The sequence below is a fragment of the Musca autumnalis genome, unplaced genomic scaffold (assembly GCF_047663935.1).
Source record: "Musca autumnalis isolate F117 unplaced genomic scaffold, ASM4766393v1 scaffold_4, whole genome shotgun sequence".
NCBI classification, from domain to species: Eukaryota; Metazoa; Arthropoda; class Insecta; order Diptera; family Muscidae; genus Musca; species Musca autumnalis.
The window spans coordinates 89,114,162-89,131,903 of NW_027411977.1; the positions used below are offsets into that span (position 1 = coordinate 89,114,162).

General features: G+C 33.2%; 1 protein-coding gene across 1 annotated transcript; it reads right to left on the reverse strand.

Annotated features, from left to right (window-relative positions):
• Positions 1–7,931: 7,931 nt before the first annotated feature.
• mRpS5 (mitochondrial ribosomal protein S5) lies at positions 7,932–9,537 on the reverse strand. The gene has a single exon (XM_073980327.1). The coding sequence runs from the start codon at positions 9,365–9,367 to the stop codon at positions 8,024–8,026; it is 1,344 nt and encodes a 447-aa protein (XP_073836428.1). The 5' UTR covers positions 9,368–9,537; the 3' UTR covers positions 7,932–8,023.
• Between the last annotated feature and the right edge of the window lie 8,205 nt (positions 9,538–17,742).

A 17,742-nucleotide genomic window follows, 5' to 3' on the forward strand; every position in this document is an offset into this window, starting at 1 on the left:
TTGTGTTGGAGGTACCCACAAGAGTGGAACGATATAGTCCATATTCGAAGCTCATATATGTATGTATGACTGGAAGAAATATTACGACATAAAAAATTGGGATCAAATCGGGTTCTCTCATCGAGATTTATCGTGCACACCATTATAGCGAAAGATGTGGAACTATTGTGGGGGAGATACCCTAAAGAGTGGACCAATATGGTCTATTTGGACAAACATTACGAGGACCAAATTTTGGTCCAAATTGATTGATCCCTTCGAGAGTTGTCGTCCGCTTCAAACGGATTTGTCCAAACAAAGTGTATGTACCCTATATATGAAATTGGGCAATACCGGAGCTATACTAAAACCATTGTCCAATTTTTTTACTCTAGTATTACAGGAAAATCAAAACATTATTGTATCATGGACTAAAACCTGGTGCTCAATTCTGTTTCTATGAAAATGTGAAATGAAAAATTGTATAAAGAAAATAAGTACATAGTCCCAATTTACATTAGGCCATTTTTCTTGCAGCAATTGTCAGTTTGATGGAGAGAGAGGTGAGGCATATGGTAACCCTCTGCCTCTCACCACCCTCTCTCACCTACAAACTGACAATTGCCGCAAGGAAAGTTGCCTAATGTAAATATGGACTTTATTTCAAATGAAATAAAATTATAAAGAATACTTTTCATTTCTAATTTCCATAGAACAAGGATCCAGCCCCTGGATATTTATGGATAGTTTTTCGGTAGAAAAACGGTAGAAAAATATGCCAAAAATCTTCAAAAAAAGTCTTATGTGTGATTTTTGTAAGAATAAAACGTTCCTTACCGCAAGCGAAGACTAAATGGCAAAGTTCAGACATTTTCTGGAGGAATGTTTTGTAACTCGAAGACTAAATATCAAATTTCAGTAATTTCGCTTGAATAATGTGGCTAAAAAACTAAATACCAAATTTCAGCCATTTCGGTAAGATAATGTGGCTTAAACATTTAAAACACCGATAATCGGGAGGTAACGTTATACGGCGGCTATATCACCACGAGAACCGATCCATTTTCAATCCCAAACATCCTAGGGGCCATTATTACATGTCTTCTTTTACTATTGGATGGATTTGAAAAAGCAAAATAAACCAATTTGGAGGCATTACAAATATAATTTTCACATTAAAAGTAAGTGCCAAGAATGTCCTCCTTGAAATTTAATGATAACTTTGAACTTTAAGTTAACCAGAACGCTATAAATCTGTTCGTAAAATCCAAACTATAACAAAAGAAGGCTTATAATAATGGGGGTAGGAGTAATAGGATACTATTATGGAGGGTATTAAAATGACGCTGAATGATGCTCTTTACTGAACTGTCAAAATTATAGGTCTGTACGATAACTCAAAAGTTTGTACAAATTTTATAAAATGCTGTTCGATAACAAACTTGTTCAGTAAAAGAGAAATGAGAAGTACTTGCAAGAACTTACAAATACTTTTTACTTGCGAAGTTATCGAACAGGCCTAATAATTGTTGTAAATTGAACGCATTTTACACACGCACTTAAAACAGGTGTTTTGGGAGTTTACGTCATTTATTTGACATATATTGTATGGAATTGTCAACTTAAATGATGCATGTTTTATAAAACATGTTAAATGTAAAATCCGTTTTATACAAAAAAGAGTTTTAATTCGCTGATGCATCTACCTTGGAAATACGGATACGTTAATTTTGTAATTTCGGTCAGATTGTCATGGTACAACAAATATAAGGTAAAGTAAATACTACAACAAATACAACTCAACGTTACTGTTGTAACGTTACTGTCACCAGTACATGTAAACAAAACAAGGAAATGTCTATAAATTATTGGAATTTATAAAACTAATAATTTTTCACATTTGATTGAATATTTTGAGAAACATGAATGAAAGTTCGTTACATTTTCAATTTGAATGTTTCCACATCATTCCACTAAATGCATAATTTCTCGCAGAAAGTAGAATTCTTGCAAAAATGTTTGGGGTCGCTGGAAATTCATTGAAAAAGGAGAATCTAGTTCAATCTTTTGTTTTTGAAATTCAAGAAGCACATGTTTATTAGGGCTTTATTTTTTTCAAATTTAACAAAATACATCACGTATTAACAAACGCGGATCGTCGTTCGGACTTGAAGGAGGTTACATATCATTGATATGAAGATGTCTTTCTGGGAAATAGTTTTTTTTTCGGAATGATATATTTTTTTCCTCAAAAATAAATAAATAAATATATATATATATATATATATATATATATATATATATATATATATATATATATTATATAAATATACAACGTTACAACCCAGTTCACTCAGCTGCCCAGCAAAATGTTCGATGCCAAAGATGACATTCAATCATGGGTGCAAGTGATCTAGCATGTCATCTTTTTAGCATCTTCATCGATGAATTTTATATGAGCGTGGACCCCAAAAGATGACGTTCTTTTCAGGATCCTAAGCATGTCATTTTCACCAATGCTTTGACACGTCATTTTCACCCATGCTTTGACATGTCATTTTAACCAATGCTTTGGCATGTCATTTTCACCAACCCCTTGGCATGAAATTTTCATGTCTTGTTTGGAAAATGGAAATGCTGTATTGAAATATGGTTTTCATGAAAAACAAAACTCTTTATTAATTCAAACGAATTCATGAAATAGCTACAATTTATCAGTTTAGTTTTTCAAAAGTTTACATCCAAAATTGCAATGTAATCACCACCGCTGCAACGCAAAAGATTACTTCCTCCGTTCTCCGCAACTGATATTCTTTCATCTTACAAAAGGTTTTTTAATTGTCTTCCCATCACCAGTTCAGATTTTAACATGGACTCCAAATGCACTCCTTTAAGTATTTTTATTTCGTAAATTACTTTTATTTTATAATTTTGTTATTTTATAACAACATTTTGGTAATTTATACTCTTTTGTTTAGTGACGGAAATATGTAGGGATCTACACCCGGGCTTGCATTAGGGATCTTTAAGAACAAAATGTAACGAACGGGGAGGAGAGACTTTTTATGGAAAATACAATTTATGCTTAACTAATTTATTTTTAATTGTTTCTTTCCAAAAGTAGTTTCTTCTTTATTTTCAGATTCTTGTTCCTTTTCGTTTCGGACTTTTTTTCAAATTCCAAGAAGCGAGATTTGATTGATTTCATTCTATGTCAGATTTAGAACAGACAAGGGAACTTTTAAAATAGCAATGTGTGCAGTCCGATTCTATTTTTAGCTCGATGGTTGGGACATCATATAATACCAATTGTTTAGAAGTATTAGTTGTTTGATATGCAGGAAATGTAAGACAACATCACGACGACAGTTCTAACAACTTTGGTCTGTTCCAGAAACTGCAAGAATCTACTTATTTTTACTACGATAACAATTTTTCCTTTATGTTATCGGAAAAAATAGTAAAAATTAGTAGATTTTTGCAGTACTGGAACATACCAAAATGAAAATAAACACGTGTGTAAATAAAAACACAAACATCATCTCTATTGGATCGATGGAATGGGTACAAATGCTGATGAACTTCCTTTGCATTGGTTCAAATCCTAATGAAAAGATCTAATCTTTCACGACTTCCTTTGAACCAATGCAAAAGATGACATGAAATCACGTCATCGCAAAGAACCCCTTCCGTCAAATTTTGCTGGGTGTGTATTGCTGTTACCTTTTATTGTTCTACCATGCCAGATTGTATGCATTTCTTTGTCCCGATCCACACTAGCGTGAAATTCATTAAAAAGTTTCATGAAATTAGGCGTTTCTAGATCGAGTTCTATAGAAGGGTAAAATCATGAAATTGCTGTAGTGGATTTAAAATGTCAATTCCGTTAAAAAAAAAATCCTCTTCATACATCCAGTGGCTTTTATTTGACGTACTCGTATCCACATGGAATTGACATAAATTTCAACGTACGATACGTTTCCATTTGCACTGAATTGAGTATTCATTGCATATAAACAAAAAGCTTTAATGTAAACACACATTCATTATACAGAAGACATTGGTTAAGAGACATCTTGCGGACAGTAGTAAGACTACGGAACGTTTTTATCGACCAAACACCTTGACTTGTAATTGTAATTTTTTAAATTATTTTTATACCATTCACCATAATTAATGGCCTGTTCCCGTACTTTATAAAGTGGTAAATGTCGTAAAAGTTGTAAAAGTCGTAAACGATTTTCATATAAATTTTGTGTACGGGAACGCAAAATGTGTAAAAGTGGTAAAAATTGTAAAAACTTTTTAGTTCTGGAACAGAGCTTAAATTTGTCATTCTCTGAAACACATCGAAATATTCGTTGAAGACCCTATAAAGTATATGAGGAAAAGTTAGAATTTTTTAATATTCCATTTGAAAAAAATTAAAATTTGTTTTTGACGCTACATGAACGATTTTTGGTGCATGCATTGAGAAAAAATTCCATTCTCAAATCTGTTCGAGATACTAATTTTGGATATTGCGCGCAAAGTTATGGCGGTTTCAATTCTGATTATTACAAAAAAACCTTATAAAAACGCTATTCATTATATCGAGAAACATTGTTAATTTATGGCTTCCTACATACTATATGTTTTCTGAGGTCCCATAACTTTAAGGAAAACGTTGTACATTTTCGCGGAAATTAGAAAAGAATTCAAAACAATTGGTAGTTTGCAACTTGTTGTAATAAATTTCAAGATGTTTATGCATCTGAAAAATATATAAAAAATATGCATGTACGTAATCCAAATATCGCGAAGATTCAAATGAAACCAAAACTATACAAATCCGTTTAGTGGTTTGCATATTATAGCAAAAACAAAAAATATATTGACGAAAATTATAAAATTTTTGTAAGAGAAAATATTTATTAAAATTTATTTTGTGAGTTAGTTGAAGAAAATTTAAGAAAAATAAGTCGCAGTTATTCTTCTATTTTAGTTAAATTTCACGCAAAAAATCACATTTTTTATTCAAATCACTTCTCGAATACACGCTAACATCTAGCAGAAGATATGGGTATCTTTCAAATAAATGTTGGGTTCCTTTAAATGGGGTATAATCTTGAAATAAAACTGTATCGGGTAATGTTCATTTTGAAATGCGTGTAAATCGCGAAATCCTCAAATCACTAAAAAACCTAAAAATCTGGCTTCAAAATGTCAGCATCCATAAAAGGTGGATGCAGTGGAGATTTTGAAATGTGATACATTAGAGGTGTAATCTTCATTTTGCATTCTTCTACTTTTACCTTGTACAGATATTCGTAATTTAAACGGTTTAACCGCCAATCAAATAACAACGTGAAACAACTCGTTTGCTTCAACGTGTTTTTGCCTATCTTTATTCATTTACGCGGTCATAGCTTCCTCGCCAATAAACTGCTTTAGCCACCTTTTTGAGCTTTGATTAAAAACACTTCGTTTGATCCAACTATGGTCATATTTGGTGGTACACTGCAATATTTCGCGAATTATAACATTGCAAATCTTGGCTTCATCAATGTTAATTTTTTTACTTTTCGTCATATATATTCTTGCTGATTATGCAATTCTAAGTCGATATAACCATGCCCGTCATTTGAAATGAAGATACAGACGAAATTTTTAAGGCAGAGCTTTGTAATTTTGTGTAGAAGTTTCTATTCCTCCTAGGATGTTTGGTATTGAAAATGGGCTATATCATACCCATATAACGGTACCCACGATTTGTTGAAGGTTTTAGCCTCATTTGGATGAAATTTAGTTTTTAGTCTCCGTTGGGGGTATAATATAAAACTTTCCAACAGAAATTTGTCGGTGTAGGTCCACGTGTTCATATAGCCCCCATAGAACGGTTCCTCCCGATTTTCGGTATTTTGAACGTTGTGGCCTCAATATACCTCTGAAATGGCTAAAATTTGGTATTTAATCTAAGCATACGTCGTCCATGTCTTTATATTGCCTCCATTGAAGCGTAGACCCGATTTTCGGTATTTTCAATATCACACCGAAACGGCTGTTATTTGGTATTTAGTCTTCGTTGTAGAAACAAAACTTTACACCTGAAATTTGTCAGTATTGTTCCACGTCTTCATATAGCCCAAATAAAACGGTATCCCACACATAATAGCCACATTGTTAAATTGTATTATTGGCCTTATTAGTTAGTCTTCGTTCGAGTTAAAAACATTCCTCCAGAAATTTATCGTTATAGGTCAACGTTTTACACAGTCCCCAAAGAACGGTGCCCCAGATTTTCGTTATTTTGAAAATTTTAGCCAAAGTTTAAAATTGTAAATAGTGGTCCATTTTTTTGGAAATAGCAACGACAACGCCCCATATGAGTTTTTTAAAGGGAGTATCATCAGTTATGATATTCTGTTTTTGCTAGGAATAAGAGGAAGAGCTTACTACTTAACAAGCAAAATTTTCCTTTTAAGAATTTGCAAGATTGATCTGCTGATTTAAATCACAGCCGACCAAGAAGAGGGCACACAAAGTTCTCAATATTTGCAACTTTTGACAGTGTGTTAGTAACGTTGCCGAAAAACTTCGTAACTTTAAAAATATCAAAGCACGACATTGATTTAAATTCGAATGTTTTGTGGAGGACTTTGCAATTCTTGGCAAAAACATTAGCAAACATTTGGTTATTAAAATAATTACAATATAAAAAGGAGAAGAGATAACTAAATAAATTATGGAAAACTACTTATTTTGTAAAATATGTAACTTTTTTTGTAGTTTGTGATGACTGTTTGTTTTTTAAGGTATCAAATCCCAGCAAAAAGCGGCGCATACATGGAGTAGGAGGAACACTATGTGGACAGCCAGCCGTTAATTTATGATATGGAAAGATACATAATTATTTTTGTAGCAATGGATAATCAAATAATTTTCGTAAACAACCTTCGATTGTTAAATTAAATCTTATCCGCAAAACTTCTTGTTTGTCAATTCAGCTGACTTCTTGCAAGTGATTGCAAATTGTTATTCGATAACATTCTGCAAATTTGTAGCTTCGAGAGAGAAAAATTAGTGGAGAGAAGTTACTGAGAACTTGCTGAGTACTTGCAAGTACTTTTTACTTGCAAAGTTATCGTACAGGCCTATAATTATTTAATTTCCCTTACAAAACATGGAGAGCAAACAACAATTTTGGAATAAAAAAGGGAAAAATTATTAAATAAATTATGGAAAACGATAATGTAAATAAAATATCTTATTTTGTAGTATGTGGTGACTACTTTTTATTTTATTATTTATTTATTTAATCTTTTCCGCCAACTTCCATAACAATCTGCAAATTTTTAGCTTCAAGAGAGTAAAATTGGTGGAGAGACGTTACTGAGAACTTGCTGAGTACTTGCAAGTACTTTTCACTTGCGAAGTTATCGCACAGACCTATTATTTGTGCGTTTTTTTAATCTTGAGTGTCCCGGTCCACACCAGAGCAATTTCAGTGAAATAATTTCTTGAAATAATGCGTTCTTAGATCGAGTTCCACACTAAATTTTATGAAATTACTGTATTGGAAATATGTAGATCGATTATTTTTATTTTTTTTTATTTTTTACTATTTTTTTAAATATTATTTTCTGAAATATTTTTTTGAGAAGAAAAAAATCTTGTCTTTTCATGGTATACATATATGTATTTCAAAAAATAATGTCTCAAAAACATCAACAGTGGCATAGGCAGGATCAGTCTGTACATACGTGTACATACTATGGGCCTATCTCGTTTCCTATTGAATGTTACATACAAATACACAAAGACATAATACCTACCCCTTCTTGCTACAATGTTGTATAGGTTGAGTGTCGCAATATCTAATAAAATATCTTCAAGGAACGAACGAATGATAAACATCATTCGTCAAAGTTATTAACACCGATCAACCAACCAATTACATGCATAAGAATGTATTTTCAGAACACATCCATAAAGAATGCGAATCGCATAATTTTTATTTATATCATAAAAACGTATTATTGAATAACAAGATCAAATATATAACTTATTGTATTTCTTTATCTGTTAGAAAACTACTAATTTTATTATTATTTACCAACATATCGATTTTCACTTGTTCTTGGTTTCGTAGAGGATCCCTCTTTTTCAAATACAATTGGTGTCCAATTGTATTTGTATAGAAAGGTTCGAATTTCTTCTTTTTCAGGACAATCTTATCGCCCAAAACGTACTGTGTAAAGTCCATTATTTCATCCTTGGCTATTTCCTCAGGTTTACGACAATCTTTGGCAAATGCTCGAACATTTGGTAGACCAACTTTATCATTGGAGAACTCAACCAAATGCAGTTTTTTCTCTTCGGCAATTTGTTCATGAGTTCTCTGCTGTAGAAGACCAATAAAGAAGGCCTTCACAATGTGTTGAATGTTTGTTGATCCAACAACCTTAGCGTGCAAATCTTTAATACCCAACACTTTACAAATTGTTTGGATACCACGGTGACAGACTAAGCCATAACCTTCAGGTTTTTTCGACACAAAGATCTTAGTTTTTCCAAAAGCACAATAGAAATCATGGAAAACTGTACGATTATCGCAAAGTTCAAATTTCATGAGTTTTTGGCCAGCCCTATTTTTTGATTTTCTCAGTGCAGTACGTGCTTCTGGTGCCTTAGCTGTAGCAAAACCGGCAAGTCCATTTCCATTGCCAGTAACACTCATAACCGAAAATCTTCTTGTACGACCCATATTACCTTTCATGATGAAAACGATTTTATTCTCCAGTACACGAGTATCGAAACCTTCAAACGAATTTTCACTCTCGCCCTCTGGGGCTCCAATACTGCGTCCAGGCAATTTAGATCCTGACCAACCTCGATCAATTGGATTTACTTTTATTTGACGAAATCCTCCATAGGAATCCCTCAACTTGAGAATATTCTTTTCTCTTTCTGGATCTTCAGGCAGTGTCTGTTGTCGTACAATCTCCTTGCCCCTTATTATGGGTGAATTAAGGCCAGGCCATACTACGTTTTTCTTGCCGAAACCAATTGCCTGGCCTCGATTTAAGTCCTTGGCGACCTTTTTTCCAGTACCCTTTCCTCTGCCACGCTTTTTACCAGCATTACTTACAGCCGTAACACCTTTCCATAAATGCTCTGCCGGAAGCTTATTGAAGAAGCTGGTTTGTCTCACAATATTCAATATTGGGCTAACTTGGGGACAGGCGACATTTTTTGTGATGGAATTTTGAAGTGTATATTTATAAAAATTGTTAAATAACCCCAAGTACCGAGCCATGTTCGCCTCCTTCTTCTTTTTCCAACAATTCAAATCACAGTGCGTTGTTGCACCGGCAAATTCTCTTCTTTTTATTGATTGAAAGTCCATATTTACATTAGGCAATTTTCCTTGCGGCAATTGTCAGTTTGTAGGTGAGAGAGGGTGTTGAGAGGCAAAGGGTTACCATATGCCTCACCTCTCTCTCCATCAAACTGACAATTGCGGCAAGGAAAATTGCCTAATATAAATATGGACAAAGTAATCAAAGAAGTAATTGCAAAAGTATCGAGAAGTGATATCCCATATAATTTTTGGCCTGTTCCCGTACTTTATAAAGTGGTAAAAGTCGTAAACGATTTTCATATAAATTTTGTGTACGGGAACGCAAAATGTGTAATAGCCAGTTTCTGTATGTCGAAAGAAGAATGCGTGCGAATGAAACAAGCCCGAACTTTAGTTTTCGAAAATATTTTACCTTTGCTTTTGCTTCAAAACAAAAAACTAATTTGAAAAACACACAAGAGTTTGGACGTGTAAAGAGGTAGATTTAAATGAAAAAAATCTATAGAACCCTTGTTTTTCCTGAATTCCTAAAACTTCAAAATTAAGCAACAAGTGGGTTTGTTTACAATGCATTTTTTGAGCATTTTATAAAAAACGCGAAAAATGAATAAAGTGTTAAGTTTTCTCCACATAATCGAGTTGTGAATATGATAAAATGATTGTTTCAATGCAAATCTGATGAATTTCTTCCATACAAATGGTCTAAAAACAATATTCAAAATTATTGAATTCTATTGTTTTTAAAATTGTTTGGCACATTATTCAAACACCACACACACATACACAGTTTGTTTATATTGTTTTGAAGTTTTAGGAATACTCGAATGAAAAAATTTAAATTGACGTGAAGCTTTGGCTAACCTTTCTTATTAAACCATGCACACAATCTTCTTTCGACATACAGAAACAGGCTGTAAAAGCGGTAAAAATTGTAAAAACTTTTGGCATAAATAGAATACTCTACCAGCTGGCGGAATAATCTGAAATTTTTACCACAGGTAGATCTTTACGTCCTGATTATAAAAATGTAAAGTTTGTTGGGGGGAAGTCCAAACTTCCCGAGATATGGCCCCTGAAGTTCCGAAAATTCCCTTGTTAAAGTAAGAAAAAAATTTAAATTAAAAAAATGTTGTTTTCGTGCCCTAAATTGGCATTTGTCCATAGGAGAAAGTCTTAAATCGCCGGCCAAAGGCCGGCTACTTAGAAAAAACTTACAATTTAAAACAATTTTTCAGATTTTTTCCGTCAGCTGGTAGAGATTTTAAATCGAATTCCCCACTACAGCAATTTTATGATTTTACTCTACCATTGAGGTCGATCTAGAGACGCATAATTTCATGCAATTTTTTCAACGAAATCACTTTAGTGTGGAACGGGACATTACGTTAGAGTACTTTTACATTCAGCCCAATCATGAAATTTCTTACGGAATTCAACTCCCGCGGAATAGATTTTTCTCGAAAAAACATTCCTCCAATCATGAATAATTGGAGAAAAATAATCATTGAATTTGGCAAAACTGAAAGGACTTTTTCATAACTTGTGTGCCCTAATTGTTGTGAAAAAAAGAGAAAATGTTAAGGCCTGGGTACATAAATTTGCAATTTAATTGTAATCGGCCCTAGGGCTTAAAATTGCATTATATGAAAGAAATAAATAAATTAAATAAATAAATGCCTGGGTACATAAGCAGCCTTGCCTGCTTTCCTGCTTCATTTCTGACATAATAAAAATAAAGAAGGCCGAGCAAATTTCGAACTGGGGAAACCCAGTTATTTTTTATTCTTTTATCAGAAGCAGGCAAGGCAAACAGGCGAGGCAGCTTATGTACCCAGGACTTTAAGTGTGTGTGTTTGCGTTTTTAGTCAAAATAAACTTATTTAGGGCCATTATTATATGTGTTCTTTTACTATCTGATGGATTTGAAACCGCAAAATAAACCAATTTGGAGGCATTAAGTATATAATTTTTACATTGAAAGTTAAGGCCTGCGTACATAAGCTGCCTTGCCCGCTTACCTTGCTTATACTATGTTTACATTTACGAAATCCACTCGATTTCATCTGTCAATTCCTTTGTGTATACGTCAAATGAAAACTCATCTGAAATCGATTGGATTTCATTTGACGTTTGAGCAATGGAATTGACAGTTGAAATCGAGTGGATTTCGTAAATGTAAACATAGTATTACTTCTGATAAAAGAATAAAAAAGAAAAGGGCAACCCAGTTCGAAATTTCCTCGGCCTTCTTTATTCTTTGATTTTTATTATGTCAAAAATGAAGCAGGAAAGCAAGGCAATCAGGCAGAGCAGCTTATGTACGCAGGCCTTTAATGCCAAGAAGCTCCTCCTTGAAATTCAATCATCACTTTTAACTTTAAGTTAAGCGGAACGCTCTAAATCTGTTCGGTAAATCCAAAATATCATGGTTTAATAAGAAAGGTTAGCTAAAGCATTCTGTCAATTTAATTTTTTTTCGACTGTTCCTAAAACGTCAAAACAATATACACGAACTGTGTATGTGTGTGTGCTGTTTGAATAATATGCCAAACAATTTTAAAAACAATCGAATTCAATGATTTTTTAAATTGGTTTTTAGAACATTTGTATGGAAGAAATTCGTGGGCTTTGCATTGAAGCAAACATTTTATCATATCCACAACTCGATTATGTGGAGAAACCTTGACACTTCATTCATTTTTCGCGTTTTTTATAAAATGCTCAAAAATGGTATTGTAAACAAACCCACTTGTTGTCTTTGTGTTTACTAATTTTGACGTTTTAGGAATTCAGGAAAAACAAGGGTTCCATAGATTATGTTCATTTAAATCTACCTCTATACTTATACCATGCAAAATATAACAAAAGAAGACTTGTAACAATGGGGGTTAATCAAATAAATTACACTTTTATACATCAAAGATATTCAGAGGATGTTACTAATTATGAAAAACAGCAAATGAGATTGGAAAATTCAAAGGAGACAGTGCAAATGACTCCGTTGTGCTTTGGAACTGTCACTGTCATGGATGAATTAAAATTAAAAAAATGTTGTTTTCGTGCCCTAAATTGGCATTTGTCCATAGGAGAAAGTCTTAAATCGCCGGCCAAAGGCCGGCTACTTAGAAAAAACTTACAATTTAAAACAATTTTTCAGATTTTTTCCGTCAGCTGGTAGAGAGAGATCTTAAATCGAATTCCCCACTACAGCAATTTTATGATTTTACTCTACCATTGAGGTCGATCTAGAGACGCATAATTTCATGCAATTTTTTCAATGAAATCACTTTAGTGTGGAACGGGACATTACGTTAGAGTACTTTTACATTCAGCCCAATCATGAAATTTCTTACGGAATTCAACTCCAGCGGAATAGATTTTTCTCGAAAAAACATTCCTCCAATCATGAATAATTGGAGAAAAATAATCATTGAATTTGGCAAAACTGAAAGGACTTTTTCATAACTTGTGTGCCCTAATTGTTGTGAAAAAAAGAGAAAATGTTAAGGCCTGGGTACATAAATTTGCAATTTAATTGTAATCGGCCCTAGGGCTTAAAATTGCATTATATGAAAGAAATAAATAAATTAAATAAATAAATGCCTGGGTACATAAGCAGCCTTGCCTGCTTTCCTGCTTCATTTCTGACATAATAAAAATAAAGAAGGCCGAGCAAATTTCGAACTGGGGAAACCCAGTTATTTTTTATTCTTTTATCAGAAGCAGGCAAGGCAAACAGGCGAGGCAGCTTATGTACCCAGGACTTTAAGTGTGTGTGTTTGCGTTTTTAGTCAAAATAAACTTATTTAGGGCCATTATTATATGTGTTCTTTTACTATCTGATGGATTTGAAACCGCAAAATAAACCAATTTGGAGGCATTAAGTATATAATTTTTACATTGAAAGTTAAGGCCTGCGTACATAAGCTGCCTTGCCCGCTTACCTTGCTTATACTATGTTTACATTTACGAAATCCACTCGATTTCATCTGTCAATTCCTTTGTGTATACGTCAAATGAAAACTCATCTGAAATCGATTGGATTTCATTTGACGTTTGAGCAATGGAATTGACAGTTGAAATCGAGTGGATTTCGTAAATGTAAACATAGTATTACTTCTGATAAAAAAATAAAAAAGAAAAGGGCAACCCAGTTCGAAATTTCCTCGGCCTTCTTTATTCTTTGATTTTTATTATGTCAAAAATGAAGCAGGAAAGCAAGGCAATCAGGCAGAGCAGCTTATGTACGCAGGCCTTTAATGCCAAGAAGCTCCTCCTTGAAATTCAATCATCACTTTTAACTTTAAGTTAAGCGGAACGCTCTAAATCTGTTCGGTAAATCCAAAATATCATGGTTTAATAAGAAAGGTTAGCTAAAGCATTCTGTCAATTTAATTTTTTTTTCGACTGTTCCTAAAACGTCAAAACAATATACACGAACTGTGTATGTGTGTGTGCTGTTTGAATAATATGCCAAACAATTTTAAAAACAATCGAATTCAATGATTTTTTAAATTTGTTTTTAGAACATTTGTATGGAAGAAATTCGTGGGCTTTGCATTGAAGCAAACATTTTATCATATCCACAACTCGATTATGTGGAGAAACCTTGACACTTCATTCATTTTTCGCGTTTTTTATAAAATGCTCAAAAATGGTATTGTAAACAAACCCACTTGTTGTCTTTGTGTTTACTAATTTTGACGTTTTAGGAATTCAGGAAAAACAAGGGTTCCATAGATTATGTTCATTTAAATCTACCTCTATACTTATACCCATGGTATAAGTAAAGAGGTAGATTTAAATGAAAAAAATCTATAGAACCCTTGTTTTTCTTCAATTCCTAAAACTTCAAAATAAAAGCAACAAGTGGGTTTGTTTACAATGTATTTCTTGAGCATTTTATAAAAAACGCGAAAAATGAATGAAGAGTTAAGTTTTCTCCACATAATCGAGTTGTAAATATGATAAACTGATTGTTTCAATGCAAATCTCACCAATTTCTTCCATACAAATGGTCTAAAAACAATTTTAAAAATCATTGAATTCGTTTGTATTTAAAATTGTTTGGCATATTATTCAAACACCATACACACATACACAGTTTGTTTATATTGTTTTGAAGTTTTAGGCATACTCGAATGAAAAAATTTAAATTCACATAAAGCTTTGGCTAACCTTTCTTATTAAACCATGCTTATACCATGCAAAATATAACAAAAGAAGACTTGTAACAATAGGGGTTAATCAAATAAATTACACTTTTATACATCAAAGATATTCAGAGGATGTTACTAATTATGAAAAACAGCAAATGAGATTGGAAAATTCAAAGGAGACAGTGCAAATGACTCCGTTGTGCTTTGGAACTGTCACTGTCATGGATGTATTAAAAACTAGTGTTTTTAATTAAGTAATGGCAAATATTTGCTCTGTTCCAGAACCTGCAAGAAGCTATTAATTTTTACCACGATTACGTTTTTTCCTTTATGTTATCGAAAAAAATAGTAAAAATTAGTAGATTCTTGCGGTGCTGGAACAGACCAATTGAAATATGTATATGAATTTTGAAAAGAAAATAATTGAAAATATGCATTTATTCCATGGTTCAATTATTACAAGGTTGGGTAGGTTGATGAAATTAAAAAAAAATCCGAAGCCTGGTTGCTTATAACTTCAAAATTACTAATAACAAAAGCCACAAGTTTTGTTTATTTGAAATATTTGGCCTGTTCCCGTACTGTATAAAGTGGTAAAAGTCGTAAACGATTTTGATATAAATTTTGTTTACGGGAACGCAAAATGTGTAAAAGTGGTAAAAATTGTAAAAACTTTTTAGTTCTGGAACAGAGCTATTATTGGTCTGTTCCTTTACTTCTGAAAATGGTAGAACCGGCAAAAGTAGTAAAAGTTGTAAACTGCTCCCATATGAATTGTATGGTGTCTGAAGATTCTTGCACGTAAAGGAACAGAGCTTATGTGGGTTCGTTTACTCAAAATTTGTACAAATTGTTACTGGATGTTGTTTGTTTACTATACAGTACAATGCAAAATACCTAAAGGCCTGCGTACATAAGCTGCCTTGCCTGCTTACCTTGCTTACTTCTGATAAAAGAATAAAAAAAGGGCAACCCAGTTCGAAATTTCCTCGGCCTTCTTTATTCTTTTATTTTTATTATGTCAAAAATGAAGCAGGAAAGCAAGGCAGAGCAGCTAATGTACACAGGCCTTTAGTCGGTTGCAAGAAGTTACAGCACTTGTACAAATTATTGAGTAAACGAACACACCTATTGTCAAAGTTTGTATTCTTCATGGTACAATAATACAGGTAGCATTATCATGCCAGCTGATGGTAACATATGCTCTGTTCCTTTACGTTCCTCAGGTTACCATTTCTTACCATTTTTAACCTGCAAAGTGTTCCTTTACTTTTAATAGCATACAATTTATATGATAGCAGTTTACCACTTCTACCATTTTCTGCCACTGTTGCCATTTTCAAAAGTAAAGGAACAGACCAATAATGTGTCAATTGCATTGAATTGATGTCAAATTTGACATCTTATGTTGCCAAAAATTGCCGATGCGGCTACCTGTGTATTTGTACCATGGTATTCTTTAAGGCCAGAGCAGAATCAATCGTCGCTTGCTTTGCTTGCTTCCCCAAATGTCTAATTATAAAGGAATGCCAGAGCCTCTTTGCAAATTCGCCTGCGTTCCCCTTTAGGCGGCTCTGGCATTCCTTTATAATTTGACATTGGAAAGCAAGTAAAGCAAGCGACGATTGATTCTGTTCTGGCCTGGGCTGGATTCTTGTTCTATGAAAATATGAAATGAAAAATATATTCTTTATAATTTTTTTCATATGACATTTATTTCTTTTATAAAAGATTTCATTTCAAATTTTCATAGAACAAGAATTGAGCCCCTGAACTGGGTTGTAACCATGGCACAATTATACAGGTATAAAGGAAAAACAGCTGTTTATCACGATAGCTGTAGAAATGCATTATTGTGACATGGTGGAATAAGAAGGTGTTACATCAAATCATGCCAAACGTCAAATTTGCTCACAATAATGCGTTACTGTAAATTGCTTGTTTACCTTTTGTATGTGATTTTATTCACAATAGCATGGTGCATGATGAAATTATAAGGTGGCGTAAAACGGCCAGCTGATTGGTTTCAATCTGTCAAATATTTTTTATTGTGAATAAATTGTATGAAAACGTAAACAAACATTTTGACATGTTGAAGAGTTTTCGGCCAAAATAGAGTTGTTGTTGTGCTACTTACGTGACCTGTTAAATAGATCTTGGCATGGTGGAATAATAAGGTGTAACGCCAAAAACAACTAATCTTCATACCAGTTGTCAAAATGCGTTATTGTGAATAAAATCACATACAAAATGTAAACAAGCAATTTACAGTAATGCATTATTGTGAGCAAATTTGACGTTTGGCATGATTTGATGTAACATGATGAAATAATAAGGCGTAAATCGGCCAGCTGATTGGTTTCAATCTGTCAAATTTTTTGTTATTGTGAATAAATTGTATGAAAACGTAAACAAACATTTTGACATATTGAAGAATTTTTGGCCAAAACAGAGTTGTATTTGTGCTACTTACGTGACCTGTTAAATAGATCTTGTCCCCCATGTCACAATAATGCATTTTGACAACTAGCGTGATAAACAGCTGTTTTTCCCGTTGTACTTGTATAATTGTGCCATGGTTACAACCCAGTTCAGTCAGCTGTGTATTGGTGTTACCTATATGGTCTGTTCCAGAACTGCAAATATCTACTAATTTTTACTATTTTTTCGACATCATAAAGGAAAAAGTGTTATCGTAGTAAAAAAATAGTAGCTTCTTGCACGTTCTGGAGCAGAGCATTTATTGTTCTACCATGCATTTCATCATATCCACAATTCGATTATGTGGAGAAACTTTGACACTTCATTAATTTTTCGCGCATTTTATAAAAAGCTCAAAAATGTATTGTAAACACACGCACTTCTTGCTTTTGTTTAGTAAGTTTGACCTTTTACAGCCTATTTTTGTAAAAAGTTTTTGCCCATTCGTTCGTCGATTTCATAAACGAAATACACAATTTGGTTTTTATAGCAATTGACTTTTGTATTCGTGTGACAAGCAAATGAATGCTTTTCATATTCGTAATTTTTTGGTTCTCTTAACAAAATCAGACGAACGAATTCGTCAGAAAACAAACGACGAAGTAAGCAAGGTAAGCAGGCAAGGCAGCTTATGTATGCAGGCCTTAAAGGGGTGAATACATAAGCTGCCTTGCCTGCTTACCTTGCTTACTTCTGATAAAAGAATAAAAAAGAAAAGGGCAACCCAGTTCGAAATTTCCTCGGCCTTCTTTATTCTTTTATTTTTATTATGTCAAAAAT